This window comes from Mya arenaria, chromosome 2 (genome assembly GCF_026914265.1).
Source record: "Mya arenaria isolate MELC-2E11 chromosome 2, ASM2691426v1".
In the NCBI taxonomy this organism is placed as follows: domain Eukaryota; kingdom Metazoa; phylum Mollusca; class Bivalvia; order Myida; family Myidae; genus Mya; species Mya arenaria.
The window spans coordinates 60,126,442-60,138,341 of NC_069123.1; the positions used below are offsets into that span (position 1 = coordinate 60,126,442).

At 33.6% G+C, this 11,900-nt stretch overlaps 1 protein-coding gene across 1 annotated transcript; it reads right to left on the reverse strand.

Annotated features, from left to right (window-relative positions):
* Positions 1-1,113: 1,113 nt before the first annotated feature.
* Positions 1,114-7,803, reverse strand: LOC128242724 (uncharacterized). The gene is made up of 4 exons (XM_052959988.1): positions 7,711-7,803; positions 5,085-5,203; positions 2,286-2,436; positions 1,114-1,250 (listed from the first exon to the last, which is right to left on the reverse strand). Exons 2-4 carry the CDS (start codon positions 5,182-5,184, stop codon positions 1,193-1,195), a joined length of 309 nt encoding a protein of 102 aa, XP_052815948.1. The 5' UTR covers positions 5,185-5,203; positions 7,711-7,803; the 3' UTR covers positions 1,114-1,192.
* Between the last annotated feature and the right edge of the window lie 4,097 nt (positions 7,804-11,900).

The following is an 11,900-nucleotide window of genomic DNA, read 5'->3' on the forward strand; positions in this document are numbered from 1 at the left end:
TGACTTAAGATTTAATTGTGTTCGGTGTTTTGGACATATATTCTGTACATTCCAATTTTCTCATGAAAGAGAACAAACAAACAAAATGCAAGAAAAAATCTAACAAATCCTCTGCACACAAAAACTACTGTATAAAGGATAGATAAGTAAATAGATAATTGATTACTGGCTAAGGTCACAAATCCGAACACTTTTTGAGGTTTTTCACAATTATTTTGGAGAGTTTTTGTTGTATTAAGTTAATATTGCGTATGAAACATCTTTGGTTAATGTGACAACATCTGTCAAAGTACAGATTCATGATCTCATCAATTTTATGTCGAAAATCGTTCATTTTATAGACAGTAATTCACCCTTAAATTTATGCTATGGAGGGCACAAATACCGAACACTTGAAAAGCAAAAATACATGGTCAAACAATTAAATAACTTAATAAGTATGCTATATTAAATAAACACTTAGCTGCAAAGTTATTTATTGTTTCCGATGTTTTTTAAAACATGAAATTCACCTGTAAAGCGTGATTTCTATTTATAAGTATCTTGAATGTAGGTCAACATAACTGCAAAACCTAAAGATGCGCGTGCGCCCTCTGACGTCATTCCCCCGTGTGCTACATATTGATCTTTAAGCGTATTAACATTGAATGGCAATTTTTGGAAAAATACTCAACAAGACAAGATGAAACTTCACAAGAGTGACCAAGGCAAGCCTTTGTATTGATATAGATCATCGATTAATCGATCACGATATACAAACGCATGTTTTAGCTAGTGTTCGGGATTTGTGCCCTGTTCGGAAATGTGACGTCAACCAGTACACTTCCCGCCGAATGTGATTGTTAAAACATGTAAATGAATAGTTTAACTATATGCTAAAAAGTACATTAAAACGGTGTTACAGTAGCTTTATGGTTTGGTATGAATGGGGCATGCGAAATCAGGAAATTGCTTAATCTCGATTTTCCATTTTAGCAAGTGGTATATGTAATGGAAACAACATGTGTCTGACACGCATTCAACTGAAGTCATAACGTCTTAGTTTTGGTCATAAACCAGCTTCATTTGTATTATGTACTGAAAGCCACCTCGCAGCAGCTGTATGAAAAATGCTTCAATTGTTGAAACTTTATTGACTAAGATAGATCATAATCACATTGAAATCGAGTTTCCGTGCTGGTGTTTTGGATCTCTATTTCCCACCCAGTGGTGCAGGGGTTGTAACGAAGGTATGTGCAAGAACTTGAGCCCTACAAAAGATGAAATATTATATAAAATTATTTATAGTACATAACCGTTATACAGCAAGTCTTCTGACAGAGTGAGATGTCCCCTGTTTCGTTCATTAGCTCGAAGGACTGATGAGCCATAATTTGGAATACATAGAGAGAATATTTATTGTCGGTGTTTAATAACTTAACTTAAATAATAATGTACAAAGCATTCGAATCCTACAAAAAAAATCTGATTTCCTTTGCGTAGTGTTGCCGATGTATATTTGCGTGCAACTAACGTAATGTAAAATGAAACTTAATCCGATACCTACTAGCTGAGCTAGTTTTATTTAAAAACGTTTTTAATGTAATTGTATACTTATACAGATTTCATCAAAGACCGTTTTATCCCTTAATCAATAAATCTGACTTTTTCAAGTAATAAAACAAAAACTAATAACACAAACTTGGACTTGTATTGAAGAGATTGGATGCAAACACTTTCGCGAGTTTTTCGAAAGAAATCGTTTTATCCCGTCGTTATTCACGTTCTTCAAGGCAAATAGGGATTTTTTTTATTACGGCGAAGACTTTTTTTTATTATGTATACACTTTTATCACCCTGTATATACTTTTATCACCCGGTACGACTTGATTCCGGATTAAAAAAAAACACTACGTTTTTATATCACACATGTATAATTTAACTTCACTATCCCTTTGTTGGTCAGAAAATATATTACCGTCCGCATATTTTTAAATGTAATTTTGTCGGTGTACGTGAATTGGTACAGTCTTCTATTATTCATGTGTTTATTGCTCTGCCCACGTTGACCTGTGGACTACACGGACGACGACTCCGGACAATATGATATATATCTCGCATAGATGTTTCGTCCAAATTCCTCACGTGACGAAAATAAATATAAAAAATACGAATGTTGTACTACCTAGATTGAACGAAAACTTCACAAAACAATTAAGTTGTTTTTTAAAAATATCCAAATCTTAAACTCTTCCTTATCATTCAGATATTCTCAAAGAGCGTTGGATAACAATGACTGAACTCACTCTTTGCAGACAGCACCACACACCAGGCCTGTGATGAGGGTGTTGTGTCCGTCAATTTTGTTGACGAGCTCAGGGCAAAAAGTGGCCTCACATTGCGCCTCGGTTTCGTCAGTACCGAATTGACCAAGGAGCTGCTTAGCCAAATCAAGGACTGAAATATTAGGGAATTGTAATTTGACAATAACCGACATTATGTGTCCTCAATAAGTCGTTGTAATTGAAAGTTTTTACTATTACTAGATGACGACACAATTGGAAGCTCCGTCTGCTGAAACATTTTAAAATCTAAGACATTTAGAACATGTTAAGTAAAATCTTAATGACTAAATATGGAATCGCTCGTCTTTCTTCTATTTATGTTTAAGGATAGATAGCGACGGACGTTGGGTACAATTTTAGTTGATATATTATTCCATCATCGGTTGTATTCTACTCAATGTGTATAGCACGTGATAAATTGCGTCATAAATGCTACGTCGGAAGGCAATATTCTAATTTGAAAAAAAGACTTTAAACAAAGATAACTTCACTATTTCTTCACCATTTTAAATTAAACATAGCACAGTCTATGCCGCTTAGAGCCCTGCCTTCAGTCTTTTAGCAGAGTTTGATTGAGAGTTTAGTTTCTTAAAACACGTCGACAAACCTTTTCACGATACGGCCGTCTGACGGACTACTGTCAAAACATTATTATGGAAACGGGTTTGTCGAAGTGTTTGATGAAACTAATGACCTTATCAAATTTCGGAAATGAAACCAATGTGAGGCTCTTTAAGCTTTTTAGACTGCCCTTTGTTTCATTTAAAATGGAGTTGTAAAAGAAAAGTTATCTTTGATTTAAGTCTTCATTTTAAGCAATAAGTTGCCTTCCGACGTAGCATATATGACGTAATTTATCACGTGGTATACACACACTGCTACTCTATGCTTTGTCGTCAAGTACAGTCAAAACTCCACATGTCGGAGTCTCGGGACCCGGGAAAAAGGTCGAGTCAGACAACAAACATTTGATACATTCGAAATACTAAAAAATAATAACCAAACCCAACACAATTGAATTATATTTTCAATGATATTTGCATCCATCATTGAACTGGTCCTGTATTATGTTTCCGTCATGAAAACAGCAAACTTATTATTGAAATTAAAATTCTTTGTTTCAACTTCATTTAATTGCATATTAAACGATGATAGCATACCATATTAATGATATAACAAACACAAATTAGATCGGGAGACCGGAGCAGTAGTACTAGGAAATGACATTTTAAAGTTTATTATGTCTGTGCCGTTTTTTTATTAGGGTCGACTCGGGTGGGAAGGGGGCGTGGGGTTATAAAACTTATTAATCCTTGCCATCAGTGGAGACCTATCCGGCGAGCATTAAGTTCAGAAAACGCAATTGAAAATTGTACTCATGGTCCAATTGTCAATTGTGTAGCTTCAAATTAAGAAAACATTGAAATGCTTGCAAAACAGTACCCAAAGCCTTCATTCCATTGTTTTAACATTATAAAAAACCCAAAGCGGGCCAGTAAATTTACTACGGTGGGTTCGACGTGCATTTGCTCGGTGGTCTCTTATTGTGAATATAAGATTGCTGTGACTGTTGTATTTGTATGAGACTTGTATGGGACTTGGCTTAATGTTGAAATGTTGTTTTGGACTTTGTTTGACGGGATCTCAGAGGTGAAAAGTTTGCTCTTTATACCAATATCTGAAATGTAACCACTCACATGTATTTCAACTCAAAACTGTTAAGTTATTGAATCAATAGTGAAAGGAGCCCGTGTGAACAAAAAATCAAAACATTACTTTACAACAAAAATAGGGAGTCAGCATACGTACTTTCTGGACACGGGAGAATCGACTACTGCTTTTTCAATTTTTTGGTAGCTTGAATAAATTTGAAGGAGACAATTTTCAACTTTTTCCCTTTCAGTTGCCATGAACGTAATAGTTTTGCATGAACCTATTTTAGTTGAATGCAACTATAAGGTAGACCACCCAATATAAATTTTGTTTAAGTGTTTCTATTTAATGCCAGTAATTTAAGATAATTATCTAATTTTTATTATAATACCTGGATAAGGAAAACCAGTTCCGCCCCTTGGCGGCGATTTGTTTTGCTAATAAACATGGCTAGAATGAGTTTGGCATCTAGATGGTCGCACGATTAACATTTCTATGAAAGTACTTGGAAACTAGGCAATTCGTTTCGGAGCAGAATTTCAAAGATTCCATTATGAAAGCCAAATAAGGAAACCATCTCTGACATCTAAAGGCCATGTTTTTGATCAAATGACTACCGTTTGAAGGAGAATTGCATAAGGAAACCAAAAAAAAATATTTCGTTAAATAATTTAGAGCCTTATTGTTTATTCTTACAGACATTTAAGGCTTTAACGAATTAGGTAGAACATCGAACATGGACCCGTGGATCCATTTGAAACGAAGGGGTCTGATAGAGGACCACCAAAGTAAAGTTTGAGTTGTTTAAGATAAGAAGTTTTTCAAGGCAAAACAAAACGGAACGTCGCACAACGGATGACGTAAGACGGACAATATGTGATCACATATCATATATCAGGAGCTTAGTTAACGATAACACTGGTTATAACCCAGGAATGGTAAATGGCTCATAATCACAGTCATGTACATTGCATATTTTAAATAAAACAACTGTACATACTTCGTAAAAACACTCTACAAAGATTATGTTGTTTGGTTTTGCTCACAGACCTTTAAATCTGAGAGCACATGGAAGCTTAATAAACTTATAAAATGGCATGGGCTTACTATCGTATCCGCCGAGTAGAGATTCGATGAATCTGTCCTGCACAACATGAGCCGAGAACACGAATGGCATCAACGCAAGAAACAATACAGCCGTCTTCATTGTTGTATGTTGATGGTGTCTAGGATAGAAAACGAAATTGTAATGCAATCATTTTTAAAAAGTATTTATCATTTTGAATGAAGACATAGTATTAAAACTGTATTCACACAAATTACATTAATGAGTTCATCATACACACCATACAAATATGATGTATGTAAAAGTTCTTTTATGAAAAGTTTAACCATACTGCAGTAACATAAGAAGTAATTTGTTCATCTCAATAGAATTTTCGTCCAATTAACCCTGTAGTTGGATCTTATATTTAAAATATTCCAAATTTGGTTCTTGTTCATAGATAAATGTTATGACATTGTAATCTGTGACAACAATATTGCAAGTTTATTATTTTCTGTTCCGTCATTTGAATATTATTCATGTATTTGGCTTTTAAGGGCCTTCCAATGCTTAAGTCGTTTGAACGTCCAAAACATCTTTTTTAATATTTTTATTTTATTTAGATTTGTGGTTCAATATTTAGTAAGCATACTATATATGTCCATTGCAACATATGTAGCTTTTAATAGGAGTTGAGCAAATTTTACGAAGGATTTTTATCCGTTTTCTAAGAAAAAAGCATTTGTATTTTTCCGGAAGATATTTTATACAAAATGAATACGATTTTCTGTCAACAAAGTCAGTACTACCCAATTAGCAAATATTGAGGCTGTGTGGTAATTGAAGATATTTTAAGAAATATAGTTGCTTTTTTGTAACCAGATAATGACTTTATTCCACTAATTTTCATTATTTTATTATATATCATTCTTATTTGAAAAGATACCTGAAGAACGCATATGACATTGTTGATTAGGTTGTCTCGGGTACGTTGACGCAAAATATAGTTTTATTGCCGACAGACTTTTCAATAAATATGCAAAATAATTTTTCAACCCAATTCTGTTAAAATAAATTTTAAAATTTTAAAACTGTTTTTTTTTTAGCTTCCCCACCAATTTTTTCATTGTGGAAGGCCCTTAAACAATTAATATCATTAAGAATGGAGTAAAAAGTACATACAAACAAAATGTATATACAAAAATAGATACATATATTGAAATACATTATTCAAAAAAACATTTTCCTGGTATGTTTTTTCCACAGCAGCACACGTGTACGTCAATCCACAAGCGATTTGGTTAATGAATCTATATTCGACATACAGTGATGTGTTCATGTATCGGGATAATGTGTTTTTAAACATTATTTAACATTTTAATATTTCCTGCTATCAATATAAAGTTTCAATTTAATTGGTAGAAAAGCAATGTTTCATTTTAAGTTATATATATAAAACTTCCTTTACCAGAACTACCTGATACAATGGGCAAATTTAACGTTTCTTAACAGTATACCCACGATGATTTCTAACCATGGGGAAATGTATTTCATGTTGCATTCCAAGAAGCGAACGTGTTACGCGTGCGTTGACGGTCTATATTATAAGGAATCCATTTATTTTGACAAAACTATATATGTATATATACTATAGTCGACCTGAAAAATCAAAATAAAATAGAAAAACCAAATGGACGCAAGAATAGCATCACAAAAGAATGCCAATGATTGTCCGTTCTTCTTAGTTTGTCATTGGACGCAATTGGAAAATAAATGATGAAGGCTTTATAATAAGATTTCTATTCCTTTCTCTACATAGTCTTAGACTTGTGTTTGCGTCATACGTATTTATTAAATTTATGTGAATGCATATGATTTTGCGTTTTTTGAGTCATGGTCAAATGTGTGAAGTCTGTACGACGCCGCTGCCGACGACGACGCAGCCGCCAAAGTGTAAATACTATAGGGCAGTGAATATAACATATTAATCTTGCCTTATGGTTAAATCTTCTGAGTTTTCAAGCTGTTTTGCAAAATAATAAGTTTTCTGGTAAGGTTTCAGTTAGAAATTTTGTTCAGTGTATGGTACAAGCCTTTGTGGATTTCTAATCTTATCATGGAAATGAATTATACTATAACTCCTTGAGACATGATTTATAAATGGTTTTATTTCGTACATTGTGGTTCAGAACGGTACTGACATGCTGGATCTCACTTAAAAAGGTAATGCATTTGAATCCTCGTTTAACAGTAAATTCTACAAAAAATAAATATGTTCAAAGACATCCAATTTTTCAACAAAAGAGAGTAGGAATTCTCAGAAATGAGTTTATTTACTTTCATTGTTTCTAAGCGACGAACATGTTTTTATTCCATTTTATAAACGTTAAGATTGTTTTTTTCTTTGTGGCGCGTTAGTATTATGCATATACTTATTAACTTTCGTCTTATTTTGCTACTGCTTCTCTTTTGTCCTGTACATAATTGACAATAACAATGACAATATTGAACTCTTTGGAATGGTTCCTGACCGATGTCTGTAGTCCTACAGCAATTAGATGAATGAATGACAAATGTACAAACATATATCATGTCTATATTAAACAATTGTATTTGCTATCATTCAAACACTGAACACACTTAAGGAACTATTATTTAATAAAGCAATAAAACAAGATAGAGAAATACCTGTTTGTCCAAGTAAATTTTAATCCAGGGATGGAATACCGATCGAGAACTGACCAAAAGCTGCGATGTACCTCCTTTATATACGAGTTTTTATCAGAAAATTATTAGAGAAAGCGCCCTCTAGCATGTTCACACGATTATCTATTTGTTTGACCTGGTGACGCAGGTGATGTTTTGACCCGGCCCTTATGATAAAATACTGCATGCCATGCAATTACGATTAAGTCTTTACGGTGAATATTACTAACGAACAATCATCATTTAGTAAATATTGTATTACCTCCCTCGCAGCATATAATAGAATCATATTTATAGGGAATATTTGTTGATTCCAGTGTAAGCTCGTATTCGAAAATTAAATACTACCTTACCCCGAAATGAACAAATTTTCTGTTTCGAATAAGCTTTGTTTCGAAGATCTATTGGTATTTATATTTATTTTCTAAGTACCCACTTTATTGAATCACCCTTTGCTGCCAGTCTACAAGTGGGGGTCCTTCACACGTAGGTTTGATCGACGATTACGTGGACGTGATGACGTGGTTCCTACGAAGGCTTGTGGTGAAACAGTTCTTCAAGATTTCTTTAAGTATATCATTTAATCGTGTTCCAATGCAAACATTTCATAAATTTTCATCGATAAACTTGTTTCAATACATTTATGTTCCCAATAATAACAGTTAATGCATATTTTAATGTAAATTGAACAGGGTATTAATACCACAAAAGGTTTGATCCGTTTTGATCAAACGGATTTTAAAAGTGTTACTTTAAGTTGATATTTTTATTCCTTTCAATGATAAAACAGTTAAGCTTCCCCTGCTATATAATTACCGTTTAACATTCTAACATAAGTTGGACCACGTGGTTCTTCGTGATGGCCTTTGAGGTCAATTTGGTCGATAAATACCCCTTAGTACATATGGGGTACGTCTGATGGTAAATCTGCTGAATTCGCTATCCAGATGATTTATGTCTTGCTTTACATTGACGGAAAACGTTTTGAAATTAAATTTGGATTAGTCAATTAACAGTGAGTAGTAACATGATTGTATTAACATGATCTTCATCCCCAGGGCCTGACGAAAACAGTATTTCCTCTGCAGGCAGAGAAATTTAGCGTGGTTTCAAATGGCGCGGAGTGCATTATGATCTGTAAACGCTTCGTCCTCGAGCGCGTCAACGATTAGACCACCTACCATCACGAGACAAGTGGTTAGTGCAAAACACATGTTGTGTGTGTTACCAAATATCAGTATTGGATATTGAAGTATTTATTGTGTTAAATATAAATTAACAAGTGAGAAATAATTTGTATTTTTAGCAAGGGTTTATTGATCAAATCAGAAAGTGTTTATAAACAGTTTAATGTAATTTACACAAAAGACTCTGCTTCCCCCAGAAGAAGAGGTGCAAGCGAATTTTCATGACTTTGTTGACGGGCGTGTACCACCGCCTTGTGCATTACAAACACGAGCGCAACGAAAACAAAGGACAATTTCCAACACAAATCGGCAGCCAGTACTGCTTTAGCACTGGTCCTTCTGTACGAAGCAACAACTTGAAATATGTAAAAATTGGTTATAACACAGACTGTGATTCCATTTCATGGTAAAATGTACCTATCTGTAATTCATTTGTATTATATTTTATTCCAGAAATGAAAAAAAAACACACATCTTGTCTGTGTAGTTTTTTATGCCTCGACATATTATAACTGGTTAACGACGACTGCTAGTATAAAACTAATCATAGTTTGATATGTACTGGCTGTTCTTATGACAAAGTGAAATATATGTTGGAATCAAATCCTTTCTAGATACAGTATAAACGTTTTTGAAAGGCTTGAAAGGCCCTGTATAAAGTCGAGATCGGCGTATAAACACGAATTCTGATGCCCTTTACTGCGTCATGTTCGGCATGTAAACACATATGGAAACACGTATCGTGACACCCTGTATAACGTCGAGTTCGGTGTGTAAACTCGTATCCATCGAGAACATGCATGGTTTGGAGTAAGTAAGAAACAAACTTCTAGGATAATTAAAGAATATTTTAAGAAAACAATATTTGTGTTCATTTATTATAAATACTAATCCTGCTGTGAAAAAAAGGTCTGAAACAACTTATTTACCTTAATTACTTTATAATCACTCGCAACTGTATTAAGACACATATTTTGATTGAAATTCGATATTTATAAAAATGAAAAGTTAGTTATACCTCATGCATTTATTGGCGTACATTAATTCCTATCAGCGACAAGCTAATATTATTTGTTCGTGTTCTTTTCAACATAAGTAGAATTTCAGTTTCCTTGTTTTCATTTCGTCTAAGAACAGGGGAGTATCACGTGATCACTATAGTACATTGGCCGTACAAGATGGCGAATAATTCGACCGCATCAACACATAAACTTGGCGTTTACGGATGGTAAATATTAAGGTAAGATCTTTAGAATAGGCGCAGAGTAACCGCATTGTAACACAGTTTACTCGCGTGTGTTTTGTTTTTCGAAGGTTTGCTTAGTTTAAGCCTGAAACTCGATACAGATTTTATTTATGCGAGTACATTGTCCGTATCAGTCTGATTTCCGTGTGTTTTAGCGCAAAAAGCAGGAGTATGAAACAAAAGTCTACAAAATATTGATTAAATTTGCAAATATTTACTTCGTTGTAAGTTTCAAGTGATAGTTCCGTGTTAAACAAAAGTTCTGGACAATTTTCAAAGCGAGTACATTGTCCGTACAAAATATTTATGAGTACATTGTCCGGACGATTTTTTAATTAACCTATAAGTGACATTTATATTACTTTTTCTTTATTATGAAATATTTATGAGTGCATTGTCCGAACGATTTCATGCTTAAAGCATTTCTCATTAATAATTTTAAACTGTTCCCTTCTTTGTAGATTATGCTGCACTACAAGTCTGTCCGGCCTACTTAAAACGCTTTCCAGACGAGTTCTGAAATGAGTCGGATTAATATTTCGTGTAAGTAAGCACTATTTTATCTGTTTATTATTTGATTTCTTCGATGTGTATTTTAATAGAAATATTCCCTATTATAATAAACCCCTTTACCTCTTTAAACAACTTTCGATGTGCAAAGTGAACGGAGAACACTTATTGTATGATATTAAATGTACTATGCATTTTAATTATAGAATAATATACATACGGTAAGAAAACAGTACAAAACATGCCCTAGTATTTAAAGTTTATAAATATATTATACCTCCATCCAATATGTCAATTTATTGAAACGATGCTTAATTAAGAATAATTCCACCGTCTATGATTGGCATACTCATTTGTGTTGCTAATTTAATGTATAGCACGTGTAAATCCATGCCATCTATTAAAATGATTTGTATTAGTACGTCTGTTTGTGGGTTGAGAGTCTGGCTGTTCGTTGACTGCGACTCCTTAAGAACCGGTTATATATTCAGCCAAACTTTGGTGCACATATGGCAAAATAAACATAATGTAGAATCCGTCCGAACCAGTGTTCTTTTCTTTTCTATACTGATGGCTATTCGTGACCAGATATATGTCCGAAATTGTTTTTTTTGCCAGTATTTAGTAAAAAAAACGACTTTGAATAGCCATATCAGAAGAAACAATTAAACATATCCCAGTGGATACATCATCCAAGTCAACAAGTCGTGAGTGTCATGACCATAATAAGATAATAGCCCTTTGAGCTAATTATATTAAAAAAAGCTTGCACATTAGCAGTAACTTGTATTTTTATAAGCTTCATCGCAGCTGTTTAAAAATTGTTGAATCTTTATTGACTGTAGTAAAGGTAGATCATAAACACATTGAAAACGATTTGCCATACTGGTGTTCTCGATACCTATCTCCCGCCCAGTAGTGCAGCGGTTGAAACGAGGGTTTGAGAAAGTATTTCAAAAATACAAAGGTCCGGAAAAGGAAATTGAAAACTGTTCAGGTCATCCTTTTGTCAATTTTGTAGCTTCAAAAATTTGAAATGTTTGTAAAATGTACACAAGGCCTAAATTCCATTGTCCATTGTTATAGATATACAAATAATAAGCAGGTCAAAGATTTTCTATGCTGCAGCTTCAAAATAACAGAGTTGATCAAAATTGCATGCTAAAGGACGATGTTGATATTAATTTGCGTAACTGTAAATATTGTTCAAATTTGTTGTAGCCAAGAAA

Excerpts from the sequence above, each read along its gene's own strand:
- LOC128242724 (XM_052959988.1), bottom strand. The coding sequence starts at position 5,184 with ATGAAGACGGCTGTATTGTTTCTTGCGTTGATGCCATTCGTGTTCTCG. Across the intron at positions 2,437-5,084 it reads TCTACTCGGCGGATACGATA|TCCTTGATTTGGCTAAGCAG; the intron begins GTAAGCCCATGC and ends CTAATATTTCAG. Across the intron at positions 1,251-2,285 it reads TGTGGTGCTGTCTGCAAAGA|GGCTCAAGTTCTTGCACATA; the intron begins GTGAGTTCAGTC and ends CATCTTTTGTAG.